The following is a 23,127-nucleotide window of genomic DNA, read 5'->3' as shown; positions in this document are numbered from 1 at the left end:
GGTGGGCCAGGACAGCCTGTTCTGTGTCCTGGGTGTGCTTCAGCCCTTGAGTGCTCTGATGTATAAACTGTATTGTGGACCAGAAGCTACTTTTAGGACAGAATATGGGGAAACAGAATGGTTTCCCATAGGCAAAGAGATCAGACAAGGGTGCATTTTATCCCTTATTTGTTCTGTCTGTAAGCAGAACATATATGAAAAGCTGGACTGGATTCAGATGAAGGAAGAGTGAAGACTGGTGGAATAAACTTCAGCAATTTGAGATATGCCACCATCTTACTGGCAGAAAATACCAATGGCTTGAAATGACCAGAGCTGCAGTTGTACATTAAGAAGACAGAAATTGTGATTACAGAAGAACTTCACAACTTTAACACTGACAATGAAGAAACTGAAATAAAGATGTATATCTTGGTTCACAGGGACATGGTGGCGCTGTGGGTTAAACTGCAAAAAGCCTCTGTGTTGCAAGGTTGGAAGACCAGCAGTTATAAGATCGAATCCATGAGAAGGAGTGAGCTCCCGTCGCATTCCATGTCTAGCGCATGGCCACATGACCACAGAAATTGTCTATGGACAAACGCTTCTACAGACAAACACTGGCTTCGAAATGGTGATAAGCACCGCCCGCTAGGATACGCCTGGACAAATTGTCAGGGGGAACCTTTACCTTTACCTGTATCTTGGTTTAGTCATCAATCCAAATGGAGACTGCAGCTGAGAAATCAGAGGAAGATTGAGAGTAGGAAATTATTCAAATATTGAAGAATAATTTACAATATTATATTAAAATGTTTAAAAGCATTATGAAAATTAGATTTAGAGGATAACAAAATATAAACCATCATATTTTAGAACCTCTCCTAGACAATTAACCACTAAGGAAAAAGCTGCCTGAAGAGAAAGGTCACCTGCTTGCGGAAGGACAACAAAGATGGGGCCAGCCTGGCCTTCAGTGGCAGGGAGTTCCAAAGTCTGGGAGAAGCCATAGAGAAGGCCCTCACCCATGTCCCCATTAGATGCACCTGTGAAAGTGGTGGGATCGAGGGAAAGGCCTGCCCTGATTGTCTTAATACTAAGGCAGTCCCAGAAACAGAGACATAATCCTTGAGATTGTTGTTGTTGTTTAGTCGTTAAGTTGTGTCCGACTCTTCGTGACCCCATGGACCAGAGCAAGCCAGGCCCTCCTATCTTTCACTGCCTCCCGGAGTTGTGTCAAATTCATGCTGGTTGCTTCGATGACACTGTCCAACCATCTCATCCTCTGTCCTCCTCTTGCCTTCACACTTTCCTAACATCAAGGTCTTTTCCAAGGATTCTTCTCTTCTCATGAGATGGCCAAAGTATTGGAGCCTCAGCTTCAGGATCTGTCCTTCCAGTGAGCACTCAGGGTTGATTTCCTTTAGAATTGATAGGTTTGTTCTCCTTGCAGTCCAGGGGACTCTCAAGAGCCTCCTCCAGCAACACAGTTCAAAAGCATCAATTATTCGGTGGTCAGCTTTCTTTATGGTCCAACTCTCACTTCCATACGTCACTACAGGAAAAACCATAGCTTTGACTATGCGGACCTTTGTCGGCAAGGTGATGTCTCTGCTTTTTAAGATACTGTCTAGGTTTGTCATCACTTTCCTCCCAAGAAGCAGGTGTCTTTTAATTTTGTGGCTACTGTCACCATCTGCAGTGATCATGGAGCGCAAGAAAGTAAAATCTGTCACTGCCTCCATATCCTCCCTTTATATTTCCCAGGAGGTGATGGGACCAGTGGCCATGATCTTAGTTTTTTTTGATGTTGAGTTTCAGACCGTTTTTTGCACTTTCCTCTTTCACTCTCATTACAAGGTTCTTTAATTCCTCCTCACTTTCTGCCATCAGAGTGGTATCATCTGCATATCTGAGGTTGTTGATATTTCTTCCGGCAATCTTAATTCCGGCTTGGGATTCATCCAGTCCAGCCTTCCGCATGATGTATTCTGCATACAAGTTAAATAAGCAGAGAGACAATATACAGTCTTGTACTCCTTTCCCAATTTTGAACCAGTTGTTCCATATCCAGTTCTAACTGTTGCTTCCTGTCGCGCATAGAGATTTTTCAGGAGATAGATAAGGTTGCCAGACACTCCCATTTCTTTAAGAACTTGCCATAGTTTGCTGTGGTCCACACAGTCAAAGGCTTTTGCATAGTCAATGAAGCAGAAGTAGATGTTTTTCTGGAACTCTCCGGCTTTCTCTATAATCCAGCGTATGTTAGCAATTTGGTCTTTGGTTCCTCTGCCCTTTCGGAATCCAGCTTGTACTTCTGGGAGTTCTCAGTCCACATACTTGTAGGATTTTGAGCATAACCTTGCTAGCATGTGAAATGAGTGCAATTGTACGGTAGTTGGACCATTCTTTGGCACTACCCTTCTTTGGGATTGGGACGTAGACTGATCTTTTCCAATCCTTTGGCCACTGCTGAGTTTTCCAAACTTGCTGGCATATTGATTGTAGCACCTTAACAGTGTCATCTTGTAAGCTTTTAAATAGTTCAACTGGAATTCCATCACCTCCACTAGCCTTGTTGTAAGCCATGCTTTCTAAGGCCCGCTTGACTTCACTCTCCTTGAGCTAGCCTGGACCTAAGCCATTTAGGGCTTTGTAGGTTAAAATCAACACTTTAAATTGTGCCTAGAAATGGATCAGCTGCCAGTGGAGTTACTGTAACTGCGGGCTTACATGATCCATATAATCAACCACAGTTGACAATCTGGCTGCAGTATTTTGGATCTGCTGAAAAGAATATTTTGAGGATATGGAGAGCCTTTCCCAAGAATGCTTGTAAGATTGTCACTGTTACAAGGATAGTCATGCACGAAAATGCTCAGTACATTCTTAATGACCGAGTTTCCTTCTGTCTTTTTAAGAGTTGTTTCTAAATATCCCACACCTCATATTAATGTTCCTTGGCATTCAAAGTGCCTCTTGGGTTCTGCCTTAAAACTGTGACATTCCAAATTATCAGGACTGTACCTTGACTTCTAATCTTGATGCTACAGATCAAAGCATGTGTCTATAATGTACAGTACAAGGAATATCTATGGGTTTGTTGGTGTGGCAGGAGCTCGATATGTGAATTACACAGACTAACAGAACAGTTTAGCCATTCCCCTTCCCCTCCCCCAAATTTCTAGACAGCTTTGCAGGCCCTTTGTTTTAAGTTAAAACAGGCTTTTTTGGTCCTGTTTTTATCTGTTTATGGCCTTGCCCAGCATGGAATCCAGCCCTGCTCCCAGAATAACTCTGAAACCTGACACTGCTGTTCCTTGTTCAGTAAGTTGGCTAAACCAGGTTTCAGTGTGCTAGTCTTGTAGAGTTAAGTTGATTTCCCCATGAAGTGCTTATCATTGGGTTAGGGGATTTTCTAAGGAGACACAAGGTTCCCCGATTGCCCAGAATCTCACAGGACCAGCAGCACTGAAGACAGGATGGAACCCAGAGACAGAGCACTCCCTGGCCAGGGTCCCCAGATCAGCCTCTCTCTCCCTCTCCTCCCCACCCTCATTGTGTGACTTTTCTCACTGGGTTGATAGGCTTGGATGTTTGGTCTTCCGCAAAAAATGGTCCTGCTCTTCCAGCTCCCTGCCCAAACGGCACACAACGTGGTTCTCCAGCCTCGGGTGAGGTGGGGGGGGGGCTCGGGGGTTAAAGTCAGTGCTCCAAACCTGTTGCTGGGCATTGTGCACTCATGTCCTGGTGCTGGTCAAGGCCTCCTCCTCCTCCACCTTTGGGCAAGCAGGGTTGGGGAACGAGGTTTCCAGGGCATGGGTGTTTCGTGTGTGGAGCAGGGGATGCCCCCTGAATTTGGGGGAGTGAGGCAGCTCCTCTGCTTATTTCAAGAGCACCCACTACTTCATGCTCAGGCTCTCCGATATATCCTAATAGCTGGTCCCATCAGAGGGTGGGTAACTGTGGCAGCTGGCAGGCAAAGAGCCCTGGCGGAGAACTGATCTCTGTTCAGTTCCGTCAAGTTACTTCTGATTTCTGTCAATCTTATGGATCATTAACAGCACTGCCCAGCTCTTAGAATCAAAATTATGGCTTCCTTTATTGAGTCAATCCACCTCATATTTGGCCCTCCACCCCGCCCCCTGCTGCCTTAAACTTTGCCCGGCATTGTCTTTTCCAATGATGCCTGTCTTCCCATAAGGTGCTTAAAGTATCACAGCTTCAGTCCAGTCCTTTTTGCTTCCAAAAAGGTTCGAGCTCAGGTTCGACTTCATGCAGGACTCACTTGTTTCTCTTTTGGGCAGTCCCAGCTATCCACAAAATTCTCCTCTAACATCGTTTCAAAACAATCAACTTTTTTCCTGTTGGCTTTCTTCACTGTCCTACCTTCTCAACCACGCATATTAAACAGGAGCCACAATATGACTGCTCTCGGTGTTCAGTGACACATCCTTGCACTTGAGCATCTTTTCGTGTCAAAACTGCACTTGTGAATCTCAGTCTTCTTCTGATTTTGTTTTTTCACTGAGGTATAGAAAACCTTTAATAATATTGATTTCTTCATTGTCAGTATTAACTGTAACAAATTCTGTGCAACTTTCTTCGCAAACAGATTTTTTTCAAGTCCTTGCTACTTTCTGCCCATAATATGGTGTCACTTGCATATTTTAAATTATTGTTTCTTCCAGACACAATCACCTCTTCTCCATCTGACCCAACCCCAACTTTCCATATGATATGAACTGCATACCAGTTGAACGGACTGGGAGCTGAAATATGGCCTTGTCTTTTTGAAAGAAGTCGCCCATGTTAGTTTGTGCTAAAGCCTATCCAGATAAGATTAAAAACAAAAAGAAAGTAGACTATTACAATTCCTTCTTTAGAAGCAGATGTATCTATGAAAGCTCACAATGAATCATAAAAATCAGGCTATTGTGCTTTGGCTTTTATTTCTGTCTTGCTACAGCTCTGCCTGTTTTCTGCTCCTCCATGTTCTGTCTTAACACAAGCCTCTTCTCTACATATTGCACATCAGGGCAATTAAATGCACACCCATTTCTTTGAAAATGCTCTGTAGCTTTTCAAGACTTACAAAATAAAGGCTTTGCTATAGCCTATAAAGCATAGAGTGGCCTTTTAAAATTCTTTGTATGCTCCAGGAACCCTACATCCAGGTCCTCCCCCAGCTCCAGCAAAAGGCTGAACACAACATTTTGCAGCTGGAAACTGTCACTGCCTTTTGTTTAAGTTTTTAATAAACAATTAGGTAAAGCCTGTCTGTTCCACACACACACTCCGTTTCTCCAACTACACATTTATTAGTTTCCAACTCCTTTGCAAATTTATTTTCAAATGCATACTAGAAAAACTCTGGCAAGATCTCTAGCGCTGCTTCCTTTTCTGCCTACAGGTTAAACATCTGGCGTTTCTCCCTCCACAGTTCTTAAAAGTCTTTGTTGCAGCGCCGCTGCTCCCATCCGGTGGGCTTAGCCGCCCCAGGAGTCCTCCCTCCCTTTCCCGGGCAGAGGCAGACCCCAGCTTGGAAACGGAGGCGGCGATGGGTACCCAGTCAGGCTGTGTTTTGCTTCATTTCCCGCAGACGGGGAGGGAGAATGAGCAGCGCTTCGATGAAGACCGGAGGAGGAGATAGGGCTACTTTATTTATATATTTATTTAATATACCGATGCACTTTTGTGGGCAGTTTACAAACAGTTAAAGTACAGCGTGAAGGCGGCGGCAGGAGGGGAACGCCTTGGGGCCGAATGTGCGGGTACCGGCCTGGAATCCGGCCCTTTAGCAAGAGGTGCATCCAGACCGTGGGCGAGGAATCCCGTGGGCGGAGGGCCCCTCCGCCGGCCTGCCCGTAAGAGAGAGGGGGGGCACCTTTCCGACGACTAGCCTCGCTCTCGCGATTCGAGATAAGAAGAGCTCTCCGTCCCGACCTGAGAGGCCAATTGATTCCCGCGAGGGCTTCTCCCGAGATGTTTCGGTCGCGTCCTCTCCGTCTCCCACACACGGCCCCGGTCCCGTCCCCGCGACTGGCGGGTCTCGTCTGCGGGCTCTCCGCGGCCGCACCTGCCGTCGGGCACCCCGGCCCACGTTGGGAGGGCGGTTCCAGGCGTTGCCACGATGATCGCGCGACGATCGCCGAGCCGGCAGCTGGTCGTACGGGGGAGGGGGGTGCGGGGAGGGCTGGGGATTGGAGCGGGCGCGTCTCTGCCCCGCGAGTGCCCACCCGTCCGTCTCTCCGCGGGGCGGGTTGGGCGGAATCCCGGGGGGAGAACGTGACCGCCCCGGGGGGGGGGGGAAAGAGAGGGGTCTTGGACAGCCCGGGGGGGGGGGACTCCCCACGCTCTCCACCCGGCGGTCCGTTACGGGTGGCCGGGCCATTGCCAGGGGACAGGTTCTTCTCCTGGCGAGCAGGATCGAGAGGGCCGGGGAGAAGAGTCTGGCCCCGGCCAGGGGCCCAGGAGGCGGCCGCCCTTCGGAGCCCCCGCTGCCCGAGTCCTGCGCCGGCACAGCGCGTGTGGGTGGGGGCGCGCTTGCCCCGGCCGCGTCGGCGCTCGGCGGAGCCCGGGGTGGGGAAAAAGAGCGCCCACTGAGGGTTGCGGTGGGCGGGCTGGGCCTCCCTCGGCCTCCGAGCCAGCGCGGCAGGAGTTAAGGCCCTCCCCTTCGGTTCGCTCGGCTGACCTTCACGGGGCGACCAGAGAGGCAACCATGCGCATGCGCCCCAGGCGCCCGGGAGGAGCCCGGTAATTCGGGAGGGGTGAATCAACCAGTGTAAAGCCTCAGCGCCCGGGGGGGGGGCTTGTTTCCTTCCAATCTGCCCGCCCCCTCCGCTCCGTCCCATTGGCAGCGGGGTGGTGGTGGCGTGAAGGGCATCTTCTTCAGTGGGGTTCCCGGTTCCTGCCCCGCCCCCCCCCCCCCGATTCGGGCTGTAATTGTGTTGCCTGTAAGTGCCTGGGCAGGCTGGGACGCCTGGGTGAACTGGCTGCCCCCTTCCTTCACGTGTGAACACGCCGCCCCCGTTCTGCCTCCAGAAGATTCCCAAGCCCTCCCGGGGACAGGGAGAGGGTGCGTCCTTTGGGTACCACGCCCTGCTCGTTACTTGGCAACGCCGCCTCTGTTGCCAGGACGACGCGCGGGGAGATGCCGGCCAACGCCATGCTGTGAAAGGCGGCGTTGGGGGGGGGTTGAGACGAATGGAGGGGATGATGCCTTCGCCGAGCACCGCCTCACTCCGGGCTTTGCTGCAGAGAGCCGGTCTTCCCTACCCCATCCCTGCGAAAGGAGGAGGGAGAGGGGCCGTTGGACGGTGGGGGGGGGGGGGGCTCGACACACAGTCCTCTGTGGCGGTCGGGGGCAGAGGCGGCCGCGATCGCAGGCCTTTTCCGGCCCTCCCTTCTGCAGTCTCTCTCTCTCTCTCTTCCCGCCCGCGCCCCCCCCCGGTCTGCGATGGGTGGGAGCAGGGACAGGCGAGAGGGGCGCTCCCTTTCCTTCGCCCGGCTTCCCTCGGTGGCTGCGCGGCCTAGACGGTCCCGAGGGATGAGGCCTGGAAGCGGCGGAGGGAGGGGCGCGACGGGAAGTCATTGTGTGACCGGGGACGGACGGACGGAGGGACGAGCCAGCGCCAGACGGACGGAGCGCCCGGCCAGGCGGGAAGGACCTGGGCTGCGGCGGGAGGCGGCCGCCGGGGACGGAGAGAGGCGAGGCGGCGGCGGCGGCGGCGGCGGCGGAGGCTGCAGGAGCAGCAACAGCAGCCGCAGCAGCAGCAGGAGCCAAGGCTCGGCCTTAGCCAGGCTGAACAGAGTCAGGGCCGCCGCCGCCGCCGGACTGGGAGACCGCCCTCCAGGCCAGCCCGCCTCTCCCCTAGTCCTCTCCCCTCCTCTCCCGGCCAAGGCGCCCGAGCGCCTCGCGGAATTCCGCAGCTGCCGTGGGCCGTCGCGGGAGCCCTGCCGGGCCCCTCTGCCCGCTCGGCCGGCGGCGGCGGCGGCGGCGCCGTTGGAAGTGTGAGCCGAGCGAGCGCCCAGGCGGGCTCGGAGGGGAGCGAGCGAGAGAGCGAGCGAGCGGCGAGAATTGGAGGAAAAGGGGAAGGCGAGGCGGGCGGGCGGGAGAGCCAAGGAAGGAAGGAAGGAAGGAAGGAAGGAAGAGCGGGAGAAAGAGCAGGACCAGGACGAGGAGGAGGAGGAGGAGGAGGAGGCGGAGCAGCCCCGAGCCGACCCCGATGGCCGCGGAGGAAGTCACCGGAGGGGCGCGAAAGGCGACGAAAAGCAAACTTTTTGAGTTTCTGGTCCACGGGGTGGTGAGTGGGGAAAGTTGGCGGCGGCCTTGCCTGGAATGCGGAGCGGCCTGGCTCGGGGCGGGCGGCCGGGGGGGGGGCGGCGGGAGAGGGGGGAAGGGGGGAGGGGGCGGCGGCGGCTCCTCTAGCCCGGGCTGGGCGCCTCTGTGCGTGCGTCCGTGTGTGTGTGTGTGTGTGTGTGTGTGTGTGTGTCAGTCACAGTGTCAGTTGGTAGACGGGGGGGGGTGCCCACGCCCCCTTCCCGCACGTGCTTTGGCCGAAGGCCCGGCGTCTGGGAGCAGGTGCGCTGAAGCCACTGGTGCGGCGGCCGGAGAGCCGCGGGGGTGGGAGGTGGGCAGTTGCCGCGGCGGCAGCCCAGGCACCCCGGCGGTGTGTGGCGGACCCACGTTTCCTCGCTAGTGGCGCTGGGGGATGCTGTTCCTCCATAGTCCAAAGTTCCTTTTTTGGGAAAAGAAAAGGCCAGTCCGGCGGGGGGAGGGGCGGGGGAGACAGATCCTGGAGTCCCCCCTGTATGGGGTGCCCAACCCAGGGGCAGGGGCCTTGGCTGTGTCAGAATGTGGGGATTTGGGGCCTTTTAGGTTGGCATCTGGCATGGGACTGGCACATCCTGTGGCAATGCTTGGCAGGGGGTTGCTTGAGGTTTGCTGGTGGGTGGCAACTGGTTATTTGACCAAAACAGTGCCTGCAGCTTTGTGCCACCAGCCTCAGGCGGATCGAGGTTTAGCAGACAGAATAGGGTAGGGGGGACGCTGCCCATCCGTGAGGTTATGAGGGCTGGTGCTTGCCGACTTGGTTGCTGTAATTCCTGGCCATCTGCTGCCAGTTCTAGGTTGCCTCTGGTGCTGTGAGGTTGTAAGCTCCCTCTCCCATGTGATGTGCATCCTCTTGCCATTGGGTCTCTGGTTCTGGGGCAGGATCCTGAAATCCTTCAGTGGTGGGGAGGTCACCCCGTTTCTAGGTTGCCAGTCTTTTTCTGTAGCTGGCCAGCTGGTGCCTGTTCTGAAGTTTCTCAGAGCACCAGGGAGGCCTGTGCAAGGCCTGTGCCAGCCAACTCCTGAGATGGGCCGGTGTGTAGCCCTCCAGAGCATCCTTTAGGAACAGGAAACTTCACCAAAGGCACACACCAGGAATCCGGGGTGTTAGCCAAGAAGCCTGTTTGAGGCAGTGCTCAGGTGTGGTCGGCTTGGTAAGGGGCCTCAGGGGCCCAGCTGCTTCTTTAGCGGATGGTTTCTATGAAGGGTAGACACCTTAAGGAGAGCGGGTGTGTAGCTCACTCAGCAACCCCCCTGCTTCAGTCTGGCCTCAAATGGGATGTTGTGGCACCCCAGGTGAAGGCTGAAATGACTCTTCTCTGCCTCCCCCTGCCTCCCCCATCCCCATCTTGCCTTAGTCCCCAAATCCCTCTTCCATGCCCCACAGCTGCTTTCTCAATGGACAACCTGAGACGGTGAGGGGCTGCTCCCACTTTCTAGCTGCACAGCCACTCAGGGGCTCCTCTGCCCATCAGTAACCAGCATGGCTGCCACCATTTGTTTCCAGGACCTGCTCCTTCTGGCCCAATCCTCTGTGTGTCCCGCTAGCTTCTGGTCCGCCCGTTACCTCTGCCCCACTGCTTGAGAGCCTGCTAGCATCTACACCACAAAGCCCGTCAGGCAGGGTGTTGCACTGTCTGCCACTTGGCAGTGCCATTCCTAAGGCCTTCAAGATAAGTGGGTGTTGCCAGATGGAAGCAGAGAGAAATCACCTTTCGTTGAACACTCACATTGCACCTGAAAACCTTCTCCACATGCTGAACAGTCTGGAGTCATTATGAGTTTTGTGAACATTTTGCACCTTGAGCGCATGTGTGCAGATGTAATGACATAGCACGCTGTTGGTCCACCCTGTACCTGTTGCTGTACTCCGTCTTCCCTTCTTTTTTCTCTTTTTTTTCTTTTTTCTTTTTTTTTTTTTTTGGTATCCTACCATTTCCAAGGAAAGAGGATTCCCATGCACACAGAGTACTTGGCACATGTCTGTCCTCACATGTCTGTCCTCACATATGATTTTTGGTGATAAAGGCAAAGTTTGGAGTGAGGAAATGACTGGGTAACCCACTTCTCCCTCCCTCTCAAATGGCCCTCTTTTCTTGAAGTTATGTTGTTATGTCTCAGCTGAACTAGCTCTGGGCATTTGGTTGCTTGCCTTTGCCCATAACCTCTAGGGCCTCCCACAGTTCTGAGGTTATTGAGTGTTCAGCCTACCTTTATATGGAAAGGCTGCTGCTGTTCATCCTGAAGTGCATTCTGTTTGCCCCAGGAAGCTCTGAATTTGTATAGGCATCTCAACAGATAGTTTGTTTTTTCTCAGATATATAAATTACGTTTGGTTTCCTTGAAGCTTCCTCTCACCCTCTTAACAGTGGTAAGAAACTGTGGAAGTGAACATAGGATTTTACTAAACCCCACCAGCAGTAGGTCTTAAGAGGCTGAGAGTGATGTGGAAAAGATGCTGGAGGAAGAGGAAGAGAGGCAGAATCCAAACTTTCAGGTGAGGGCTCTTCCTGTTGCTGATGAGGGAGAAACAGGCAGGGCCATGACAGGACCAGGAAGCCAGAAGTTGGGGGAATGGAGAGGTCTTGGAGGGCCCTTTTACACCATGCTTCTTAGCTTCTCAGAGGCTGTCCCGTGGGCCACCACATCACAAGACACCCAAGTCAGGTGGTCTCTCTCTCTCACTCTGACTGATGGGTGGGTCATTGGCCAGGTGGGTGGGGGAAGAGAATGTGTGACACTTGTGGTACCATACATAAAAACTGGCACAATTCTCTGAACTGAGGTTCGTGCCCATCTCTAGATAAGAGCCAATAATACACCTTCATCTGCCCGACACAAATACGGGGGAAAATAGACAATTTTAACAAAGGTAATGTTTTATGAGCACGTGGTAAAAACTAACATGAAGGCAGAAGAAAGGAAGTCGGTAGGGACTTTTCAAGGGCTTCTACTGGTGGGCCTGACATTGGCAAAGCACTCCCCAAGCGTGGGGTGGGGCCACCTCCAAACTCTCAGCCACCCACCAAGTGCCCAGCAGCCATGAGTGGTCTCATGACTACAGCTTGACAAGCAGTCTCAGAGCGCAGCCAAGGAGATGCACTGGGCTTGGATATACAGACAATCAGAGTAGCAGGTGTTCTGAAGGTGTCCGATGAACCAACTGCCTGACCCACTGCTGCTCTGGCAGCCACATTCAACACCAGTTGAAGTTTTGGAACCATCTTCAAAGGCAGCAACACACGGGACGCACGACAGTGGTCTTGTATAGATATCACTAGCACACAGCTGAAACAGGTCAGATTGCTCCAAGCAGAGTTGCTGATGACACAATATAAGCTGCTGTGAAGCACTCCTGCTCCTTCCTCCGTGCTCCCCTGTCCAGTATCCACATTGGTTCCAGAGCCTAGGAGAACTCCCAAATGAAGCACATCGCCCCCCTCAGGAGGAGTGACCTTATCTAAGAGCAGTGGTGCACCTCTACCTGGACTAGCCATGTTGTCTCCTGCATCTTCATCTTGTCTGGATTAAGTGTCTGTTTGTTCACACTTCCCCATCTCGATCTGCTTCCAAATGCTGGACCTCCCCATGTCGTCCTTGGGAGAAGCGGGGGGACAGAGGTGGTGATGAAGATTGTTCATGTTTTAAAGACCAGTTTGGGCAAAGGAGCCAAAAACATGCTGTGATGGATGGTGACAAAAGCCACTAAGAGGTTCAAGAGAACAAAGAACGCGGCCTCTGCCATGAGTCGTCCACAATAGCACCTCGTTGCTGATTCAGAACAAGAAGAAATGGACAGATCTGAATCACCAGCATCATTCAATGATGTTTGGAGGACAGAAACAAGTATTAAATAAATGTTAAACAAGAAGGAAGTACTACCGGTCTGCAGACATTATTACATGTATGCTGAGTTGTATGACCCTATATGCAACTAATAAGATCTACAGTGATTTTTGAATTTGGGGCAGTTGGCCTCCTAATGTTTTGACGTGCATAGTTCTGCAAGAGGATTTTGGCTGTTTTGTCTCCTACTGCCAGCACAGGAAGGTTTCTTAGCAGTATGTTGGAAGGGAGGACCTTTCTAGTGATGGCACTCAGGAACCCATCTACCCCCCCCTCCTACCCCTCCACTGGCTATTTATTGCATTATATGCATTAGGAGAGCAAAAGCTGAGAATGGATTGAGATTAGCTAGAAACACTAAAAGCAATAAAAAAAGCATTCTTCAGGTATATGCAAAGCAAAAGATAAAAGAAATAGTGGCACAACTATCAGTGGAAATGAAAAATTGATAACAGGTTGCAAAGAAAAGGCAGAAGTGTGGCCGAAAACAGCATTTGCCCTTTTTTGTAGCCATATCACACTGTTGGCTCATATTTAGCTTGTGAGCTCTGACAACTCCAAAATCCTTCTCGCTTGTAGGTATCCCCCATCTTGTAACCGTGTGTCTGGTTTCTTTTTCCTAGGTGCAGTACTTTGCATTTATCCCTGTTGAATTGCCTTCTGTTGTTTTCAACCCAGTGCTCCAGCCTATCAAGATCATTTTGAATTTTTTCCCTGTCTTGCAAGGTATTAGCTATTCCGCCCAATTTTGTGTCATCTGGAAATTTGACAAGCATTCCCTGCACTCCCTCATCAAAATCATTAATAAAAATGTTGAAGAGTACCGGAACCAGGACTGACCCTTGGAGTACCCCACTCAAGTTACAGCAAGACAGATTTCGACTGAATAACAAGAAGCATTTCCTAACTGTCAGATCAGTTAGACGGGGGAACCAGTTAACTTGCGAGGTGGTGAGTGCTCCAACCCTGGAGGCATTCAAGAGAAACCTAAAGACAAACCACCTGGCAGATATTCTTTGATTTGTATTCCTGCATTGAGCTGGGGTTGGACTGGATGGCCTTGCAGGACCCTTCCAACTTCATGATTCTAGGATTCTAATTTATAGCCCAGACCTTCCAGGTCAACCGGACTGATGGCTTCCTACAGTACAATTGTACTGCTGTGTTGTTTATACCACAGTTACTTTTTAAACTGGCAACTGTTTTTTCCTTTCTTCTTCTTCTTCTTTAATTGCATTTTTATTATTAATGCTACATGAGTTTTTAAATGTAAATTTAGGCAAAGTCTGAATTACGGTGATGAGGCATAGATTCCTCTGGACCTTGCCAGCCTCCAAGGCTTCTCCTGTTGAGGAATAAGATTAAGAAGAGCGGGAAAGCTGAGGAACTTGCGAGGCCTTTTGTGTCTTCTGTGAAGTATGGAAAATCTGTTCTTAGAGCGAAGCTGGGAGCAGGTTGCCTGCAATGATTGCTAGCACATTTCTAACGTTTATTGATCTGCCTCTTGGTGTGACTGAAGGTAGCAGCTGAGTCTCCATGTAAGGCAGCCCGAGTTACAGATGGACAGCAGCAGGTGGGCGCAGAATGCTTGTAGGGTCAGCTGCTGCGAGGGTGGAGGATGCTGGGCCGTCCGGGTGGGTGCAGCCCCACTCGCTACAGCCCGGCTCCTGCAGTTGTCTTTGCAACCAGCGAGCCTGCGCTTCTTGAAGGAACGGGCCTCTGTCTGCCTCCAGCCTTTCTGTCTGTTGTCCCCTCCCAGAGTCTTTGCAGCCAGTGGTAGTGATGGCAATGAGGACAGGTTTCTCTCTGCCAAACCCCACTGAATTGGAATGTGGGAGCAAGAGGCTACTAGCCAACATAGCCATGTGCAAGAAGTTGTTTTTTTGGAAATGAAGGTGTAGCAAAGTCACACTTTGAAAGCAGCACAATAAATGGCTTCAGCATGTGTTATTGGTGTGAAAAGGTAATGGTTTTTAGTTACTTTTGAAAGAGCATTTCAAGCATTTTTACAGATCTTTGGGGGGGAAGTGTTGACACTTAAATGGCAGTCACGTGCCAATCCTGATTTGAACAATGTGAGTGGTGGGGGTCGTCAGCCAAGGGAAATGGAAGAGCCATCTAAGGGATCAGGAAACACTGCTTTGTGTATGTGTGTGTGTGTGTGTGTGTGTGTGTGTGGTGTGGACAGCTAGCAGCATGGAAGGAAACATAGGGAATGCTGAAGGCTGAAAGTTGTGTTGATAAAGATGCATTTCAGAGTCCAGCTTAGTTCCCGTGGTGAGGCCAGCTGTTCTGATGCCTGTCACCTGCCCTCCCAAATACCAAGATGTTGAACAATGCCAGGCCCAAGACAAAACCCTGAGGCTCTCCACTTCCAGCTTTTTTTCTAGGAACCATGGGTGAGAGCACTTGTTAGATGTGGCCCATCATTGTTCCTGTTATGTGTTAAGTCAAAACTGACCTATAGCAACCTTAACAGGCCTTTCAAGGTAAGTGAGCTATTTAAGGACTAGTTTTACCAGTTCCATTCCCCCCAGTGAGCTTCCATAACTGAGTGAGGACTCGAACCCAGGCCTCCTGAGTCCTAATCCATTAATCTAGCCAGTACAGCGTGCAGGAGAGGAAGCTGAACAGGTTCCATATGCATAGTCTACGACACATTTTTGGCATCACCTGGCAGGACGAAGTTCCAAATAGAGTAGTCCTAGAACGAGCTGGAATTTTTAGCATACAGTGGTGCCTCGCACAGCGAGGTTAATCCGTTCCGGATTAACCCTTGCTGTGTGAAATATCGCTGTACGGAAAGAAAAAAGCCATTGGAATGCATTAAACTTAGTTTAATGCATTCCAATCGGCTGATTTACTCACCGTACAGCGATGTCCCTCTATGGCCGGCAGCCATTTTCGCACCCTCCCCTCGCTTAACGAGGGCGCAAAAATGGCTGTGATCAGCTGTTCCGCTGCTTCAAAATGGCCGCTGGAACAGCCGAAATGGCCGGCCGCATCGTTTTCGCGCCCTTGGTAAGCGAGGGGAGGGCGCGAAAACGCTGCGCGCAGCCATTTCGGCTGTTCCGGCGGCCATTTTGAAGCCGCGGAACAGCTGATCGGCGGGTCGCAAAGCGAAGGTCGGTAAGCGAACCGCTTACCGACCTTTGCTCTGCGATTTTCGCCCATTGGGGGCATCGCTCTGCGATCGCATTAGCGATTGCAAAAGCGTCACCGTAGAGCGAATTCATCGCTCTACGGGGCGCTCAACTGTGTCATCATTATGTTGGAGTTGTATTTACATATGTGGTGGCTATGTGAAAAAAGAAAGAAAGAATGGAAAGTAATAATGTGCCGACGACACATTATTAATAGTTAATAATCCAGCTGAAACAATTGAAAGGTTGAAAATACATTTGAAGGAATTTGAGAGTTTAACGGGGTTAAGGGTAAATTGGGGGAAGTCCGAATGCTTATTGTTAAATCATTCAGAAGAAGAGGAAAGTAAAGTGAAAATAATATTTGAAGGCAAAATAGGAAAGGTCATGAAATATTTGGGGATTAATATAACTTGGAATCTACAAGAAATAATTAAAATAAATTTGGATAGATTAAAAACAGAGATAATTGGAAGGATAAAGGAATATCAGAAATTAAAAAATTCATGGTTTGGTAGAGTTGCATTATGTAAAATGAAAATAATCCCTAAATTAAATTTTATATTTTGGATGCTCCCTATAAAGATTACAGAAAAACAATTAAAAGAATGTCAGACATTGATAAATTGTTATTGCAATGGAAATAAACGAGTGAGGATTAATAAAAAATTATGCTATGTCGCACAAAAAAGGGGGGGTCTTGGACTACCTAATATAAAATTATATTACATAACAAATCAGCTTAGACATATTCCAGATATAATTAAGGATAATAAAAACCTAATTTGGACAGATAAAAGAAAAAGGGGACATAATATAGATACTAGGGGGAGAAGAGTATTCATGGTTAAATTTAATTCAATTAGAAAAGTGGACAAGAGAATGGTATACTAAAGAAGGGAAAGGTAGAGAAATGACAAAATTTGTAGAAAAAAGATTGAAATCAGAGGAAAAGACAGAAAGAAAAGGAACTGTAAGCCAAATATATACATTATTAAATCAAGTAGAACAGGGTACTGAAGGGTTAAAAATGCAATGGCAAAATAATTTGGATGAAGAAGTAATAGGAGAAGAATGGGATAAAATATGGGACCAGAGAATTATGAAGTACATGTCAATAAGGATAAAAGAAAACTGTTATAAAGTAATATGGAGGTGGTATTTAACGCCGGTCAAAATGAATATGATGGATAAAACTGTGTCATCATTATGTTGGAGTTGTAAAAAAGAGAAGGGGACGTATTTACATATGTGGTGGCTATGTGAAAAAAGAAAGAAAGAATGGAAAGTAATATTTAAAGAAATATCTGAAATAATTGGATTGAATATTTCAATGTCCCCAATAACAGCCTTATTGAATTTGAGTAAAGATCAATTGGTGAATGAAAATAAGGATTTAACCGTAATAGTGATTACGGCAGCAAGGATAATTATGGCAAGGAATTGGAGAAATGAAAATCAATTTAACCTCGAGGAATGGTGTAGAGAATTGTGGGACATGGCTATTAATGATAAACTAACATGTGACATGAAAATAAGCAGGGGCCAAATGAAAAGTAATGATTTTAAAAAAATATGGAATGTATTTTTAGAACATGTATTTTGGAGAGGGAGGGGGTTTACACCGAGTGAAGAAACAATGAAATTTTGGAAGGAAAATGGATGGAATGAAGTGTAATGCTAGTCCTGAGGGTGATGGGTGCACTGTTTTGTTTTGTATTTTATAGTTTTTCTTTTCTGTAGTAGTAGGTGTATTTTGTATTTTTTTTAATTAAAATAAAAAAAAAAAGAAACTGAAGGATGCCTCCTACACTGTGCTGCGTATCCATGGCCCATTGACTCGCTACAAATCCAGCAAACAGTATCATTGTCTAGCCTACATTCTACAAGCTTAGCTACAAGTGTTAATTTAAAAACTGTCTTATACACTGTAATACTGGGTAAAGATTGGGGAAGGTATAGGTGAGGAGGTTGATAGTGGGTTTGTATTTGGGTTGTATAATGAACTATAATGGCAGCAAAGAAACCAAAACCCCAACCACCAGGAACATCCCCAGCTCAAACATCAGCTTTAGGGAACCTAACTTCCCAGGAACCCAGAAAAATCAGATAAAGACTGGCAAACAACTGTGCAAAATTTATTAACCACAGGATTTGATCAAATAAATGCTCACAGGTGTACTGTTTTTAGTATCTTTCTAAAGCCTGTGCTTCTAAAGCCTGTACCAAAAATGTGTTCAACATTTAAGGCAGTAACAGGGGAGGAGATGGGAAACAGAAGGGCCACAGTGGTTGTGTGCAGTGTGTTTGGCACTGGGTCTCTCTCTCTCTCTCTCTCTCTCTCTCTCCTTCCAGTTGTGGGCTATGAGCTGCCCAGAAAAGTCTGATGTTGAAAAAAGGTACCGTATTTGAGAGAAGCCATAACAAACCCATAGGTTGAAACTTGGGAGTAAGTTAAAAGCAAAAAAAAAAAAAAAAAAAAAAAAAAAAAAAAAAAAAAAAAAAAGCTTATGGAGTCAGTGGGGATTTGGTAAGTCCACTCCTCCATAAATGCCATTAATTCAAATGGTCCTACTCTAGTTGTAATTTACTACTGGAAGGCAGGTGTGGTTTCCAGCCCTCCTCTAGGTAAAGGTTCCCCTTGACATTTTAGTCCAGTTGTGTCCGACTCTAGGGCACGATGCTCATTCCCATCTCCAAGCCGTAGAGCCAGCGTTTTGTCGGAAGATAATCTTCTGTGGTCACGTGGCCAGCGTGACTAGACACGGAACGCAGTTACCTTCCCACCATGGTGGTACCTATTTATCTACCTGCATTTGCATGCTTTCGAATTGCTAGGTTGGCGGGAGCTGGGACAAGCTACGGGAGCACACTCCGTCGCTGGTCTTCTGACCTTGCAGCACAGAGGCTTCTGCGATTTAACCCACAGTGCCAGCCACGTCCCTCCAGCTCTCTAGCCCTCTTTTAAATTCTCAACTCACTGCCAGATGCTAGGACCTCTCCTGCCTACAGCTGCCTGCAGATGAAAAAGTCTGGAGAATAAAAAAAAATAGTGAAATTTAAAAACCAGGCAGCTAATTTTAGGCAGCTAATTCACCAATTATATTCCCAGAATACAGCTAGAGTAATAGTTAATGATGGAGTAACTGAGACAATACACCCAGGACGAGGTTCAATACAAGTTTGCCCCTTATCTCCAGTATTATTTACAATGATAATAGAATTATTGGCACAGATAATAAGAGATGATAAACAGATTGTAGGGATAGAACATAATGGTAAGATAAACTTGTTTGCCGATGACACATTACTAAGAGTTAAAAATCCAGTAGAAACAACAGAAAGGCTTAAATCACATTTGGAGGAATTTGAGGGTATAACAGGATTAAAAGTAAATTCAGGAAAGTCAGAATGTTTATTGTTAAACCACTCAGATGAGGAGAAAAGAAGAATGAAAGCAATATTTGAAGATAAAATGGGAAATGTTATTAAATATTTAGGAATTAATATTACTTGGAACTTACAGGATATAATTAAAATAAATCTGGATAGACTGAAAAAAGATAACTGAAAGGATAAAAGATTTTCAGAAATTAAAGATTTCTTGGTTTGGTAGAGTGGCATTATGCAAAATTAAAATTATTTCTAAATTAAATTTTATATTTTGGATGTTTCCTATAAAGATTACAGAAAAACAACTGAAAGAGTGGCAGATAATGATAAATTGTTCTTGCAATGGAAATAAATGAGTGAAGATTAATAAGAAATTATGGTATGTAACACAAAAAAATTGAGGTCTTGGATTACCCAATTTAAAATTACATTATACAGCAAATCAGCTCAGACATATTCCAGATATTATTAAAGGTAATAAAAATTTAATATGGATAGAAATAGAAATGCAGGATAAGGAAGAAAGAATTAAAAGTATATTGTATAAAGAAAAAATCTGAGAAATTAAAAAGATTACTAACCCTTTCCTTAAAAATATGGTAGAAAATTGGAAAAAGTTTAGAGGTATATTGAGCCCACCAATCTCTCCTTTATCCCAGGTGGTAGATTTAAAGAATTTTCCAGAAAATCTTTTTTAAAAACTCTTAAGAATATATCAAAAAATAAAGGGATGAATAGGATAGAAGACTGGATGGAGAAGATGAGGGGTAAAAGAAACATAAAAGAGATTTTAGGAGGAGAGGGGATTTCTTGATTTAATATGATTCAAATAGAAAGGTGGACAAGGGAATGAAATAGTAAGGAAGGGAAAAGTAGAAAAATGACAAAATTTGAAGAGATTATGGAAAAAAGACTGAAATCAGAGGAAAAGACAGACAGAAAGGGAACTGTAAGTCATACATATAAATTATTAGTTCAAGCCAAACAGGATACACAAGGATTAAAAATACAGTGGCAGTATGATTTGGACAAAGAAGTAATAGGAGAAGAATGGGATAAAATGTGGGATCAAAGATTTATGAAGAACATGTCTGTAAGGATAAAAGAAATTTGTTTTAAGGTAATATGGAGGTAGTATTTAACACCAGTAAAACTGAATATAATGAATACAAATGTATCATCACTATGCTGGAGGTGTAAAAAAGAGAAAGGGACATATATACTTATGTGGTGGTCATGTAAACTAAGAAAGGAAGAATGGAAGCAAATTTTTAAAGAAATAAGGGAAATAACTGGATTAAATATTCAAATGTCCCCGTCAATGGCTTTATTGAATTTGGTTGAGAAGGATCAATTGTTGAAAAAAAATAAGGACTTAATAGTTATGATCACAGCAGCAAGATTAATTTTTGCAAGAAACTGGAAAAATGATAACCAACTCAATTTAGAGGAATGATATAGAGAACTATGGGATATGGCAATTAATGATAAACTGACATGTGATATGAAAATGAGAAGAGGTCTATCAAAAATAATGATTTTAAGAAATTATGGAGTGTATTCTTAAAATATATATTTTGGGGAGGGAAGGGGTATACACCGAGGAAGAAACGGAGTTTTGGAGAGAAAACACACTGAAGGAAATTTAAAATATTAATGCTAGCCCTGAGGGTGATGGTGGCACTGTTGTATTATGTAATTGTATTTTATTGTGTTGTTAGGTTTATGTGGTTTAGGTTGGGTTAGATTTAAGAATAATATGAAAAAGTTATACTCTAAGTTTACAGCAATCCGCTCATGAATCTTATCCCAGCAGGTTTCATTCCTCTTTACTAATACTTCTTAAATCACATTGGCCATCCTGTGTTCTTTGTAGGAGTGATGTGCTCTGGATTCAGAGAAATACTGAGTCCGACAGGAAACTGGGCTGATGTTGACATGTTACCAAGGGGTCTGAAGTAAAGTGAGACATCCAACAACTGGCTCCAGACAAATCTGAACTAATGCTTTCTGGAGATATGTTAGTCACTGGATTTGGAGAGATGCACATTACTCTCCACACTATCTGAAAGGGAAACAGCAGGGAGAGGAGAGGGTGTTGTTGTTGTTGTTGTTGCTGCTGCTGCTGCTGCTGCTGCTGTTTTGATTGGCAGCTCTGCAAGCCAGTGACAGTGAAAGGCTGTGCCCAGAGTCTCCAGTTCCCATTCTGTAGAGGGGGACTGTTGCTGTGACAGGATGGATCTTTGTGAGCTGTCTCTGCCTAAGAACTGGACCCTAACACTCTTTGGTGGAGTCTTGGTGGGACCTGAGAAGATGGGCTTTGGATGTTGGATAGTGAAACGTGTGGGGTGCCCCTGGCCTCTTCCTTCTGCTGCCGTACTGCACTCCATGACCCTCAGAAGTCACCCCTTGCGCTCATGTGGCCTTATCAGAGAAAGAAGGATAAAACTGTTCAAACCATAGCCTCTTTTCTTCCCTCATACCTCCCCCACTTCCTTCTGAAATGTGTCAGTGTTCTTGCCTAGGGATGTGACTGCAACATATGAGGTTTTCAAACAGATGTTCAGAAAATACATAGCAGGGGTTAAGAGGAAGCATAGGATTTTACAGCTGGAAAGAAGGGAGTCCAAGAGCCACCGAGCCCAGGTGCCTGCCAGTGCAGGATGTCCAAAACTGACCAGTGGCCACCTCACCTGTGTTTTAAGACTTCTAGTGAAAGGAAGTGCACAACCTTAAGAGCCTCGTGGCGCAGTGGTTAAACTGCTGTCCTGCAGCCAAAGCTGTGCTCATAACCTAGGGTTCAATCCCAGGTAGCCGGCTCAAGGTTGACTCAGCCTTCTATCCCTCTGAGGTCAGTAAAAGGAGTACCTACCTTGCTGGTGGGACAATGTGTAGCCCGCATATTTAACTTGTAAACTGCCCAAAGAGTGCTTGAAGTGCTATGGGGAGCGGTATATAAGCAGCACGCTTGACTTTTTTTTGCTTTAAGAGGCAAACCATTCCAAGTACATTAAGCCTACCCTCATGCTAACCACTCTACCTAAAACTTTATCCCAAAGTTCTGAAAGTTGGCAGGTCTCTTAAGGCCACTTCTGTTCTGTGTGCCATTTTCATAACAATTCCTCTCAGATACACATGAGGAATAGGTCCTCATTTTTAAAAGGAAAAAAAAACCCAAATTGTAAACAATATTCTGAAATTTGGAATCATTGATAACTTCAGAAGAAGAAGACGTCTTCCAAATTTCAGTCAGCTCTGTTAAAAGTATGAAGATCATTGGCAGTCCCCTTTAAAAACTGAGCAAGACATCGTGGAGTCTAGCACAAAAACCATGCACCGATATGTCTGATCTTTACAGGTGTAATTCTCTTCCTAGGAGCTACTAGGCCTGCAAATTGCATTCATTTTTTCTGTTTTTGAAAAGTGTTGTTCTTTTTGAAATTTCCTTTTATAGTGAGATCTGAATCCATCTGAAGTACATTTGCTGTTTGCCAAACTTTTGGGTTGGGGCTACAGACTGAATCTTGCAGTTGGGGAGCACAGCTATCTGGGGCAGAACTAGGAGAGTGAGGAAAGGGAAGGCATCTCTGAATCTGCCCCTTCTGCATAGAGATCTAGCTACCCCCTCACCCTGCCCCACCCACCCACCTACTGTCCTCTGTAGCAGCCATGCATCTGTTAGCAGGTGCAGAGTTTCAGCCATTTTGGTCCCTGGCTCTGGACTTGCACCACTGTTGCCTGGAGCTTCGTAGGGTGGAGCAGAAATCATGTCCATAGACAGTCACAATGGTCGGTAAGCAAGAAGAGGAGACCATCTGGGGGCACCACATATGCTTTGCACCAGAAAACACTCCCCAGCAGCCACATCAGCATCTCCTGCCAAAAAAAGGCAGGGCTGGGAAGAGCTCCTGCCACTTCACTGCTGCTGGGCGGGTTGCATGCCCCAGGTTCAGCCAACCTGCCTGCCCGGCATGCCTTCCTCTGTCCTGCTGGTGACGGACAGAGCCCCCTCCCGGCTGGCTTTCCTGAGTCACGTCTGGGTTGGAGACTGCCCTCCTGACAGGACTGGGCTGCTGTAGCTGCATCCTCTTGGCAGGCTCCTCTTTATTTTGTAGACAGTGGCAGCTGAAGGAAGAGCAATAGACCAGCCACTTACCTGTCTGATAGGAGACAGAGAGGGTCACTGACAGAGTCTCTCCCCCCCCACACACACACACATACCTTTCATGCTGACTCAGGAATACAGGTCTTGCTGCCCTGCCTGGCTACTGTCCGCCTGTGCCTGACCTTAGCCCCCCCCAGGCCAAGACTTCAGCTGATCAGGTGGCTGGGCTTTCTGAGGCTGCTTTTCTGCATGGGGTGGGGAGGGGAGGGGGAGCATTTCAAAGGGATGCTCATGATGCCTTAGGCAGGCAAGCCCTATCCTTTTCT

At 47.3% G+C, this 23,127-nt stretch overlaps 1 protein-coding gene across 2 annotated transcripts in view; it reads left to right on the top strand.

The window, feature by feature from the left end:
- Nucleotides 1-6,932: 6,932 nt before the first annotated feature.
- Nucleotides 6,933-23,127, top strand: part of SMARCD3 (SWI/SNF related BAF chromatin remodeling complex subunit D3) — a 35,349-nt gene continuing 19,154 nt past the window's right edge. The window contains exon 1 of one of the 2 annotated variants that reach the window (XM_020800189.3): nt 6,933-8,285. In XM_020800189.3, coding sequence (XP_020655848.1) covers nt 8,208-8,285 — 78 coding nt within the window. In that variant the 5' untranslated portion in view covers nt 6,933-8,207. Of the gene's footprint in view, nt 8,286-15,196; nt 22,490-23,127 lie in introns of those variants that run through there. The other variant, XM_078378197.1, reaches the window with a different exon arrangement.

This window comes from Pogona vitticeps, chromosome 6, assembly GCF_051106095.1.
Source record: "Pogona vitticeps strain Pit_001003342236 chromosome 6, PviZW2.1, whole genome shotgun sequence".
Classification (NCBI taxonomy): domain Eukaryota; kingdom Metazoa; phylum Chordata; class Lepidosauria; order Squamata; family Agamidae; genus Pogona; species Pogona vitticeps.
Note: the sequence above shows the minus strand (reverse complement) of the source record. Positions and strands in the feature narration are given on the sequence as shown.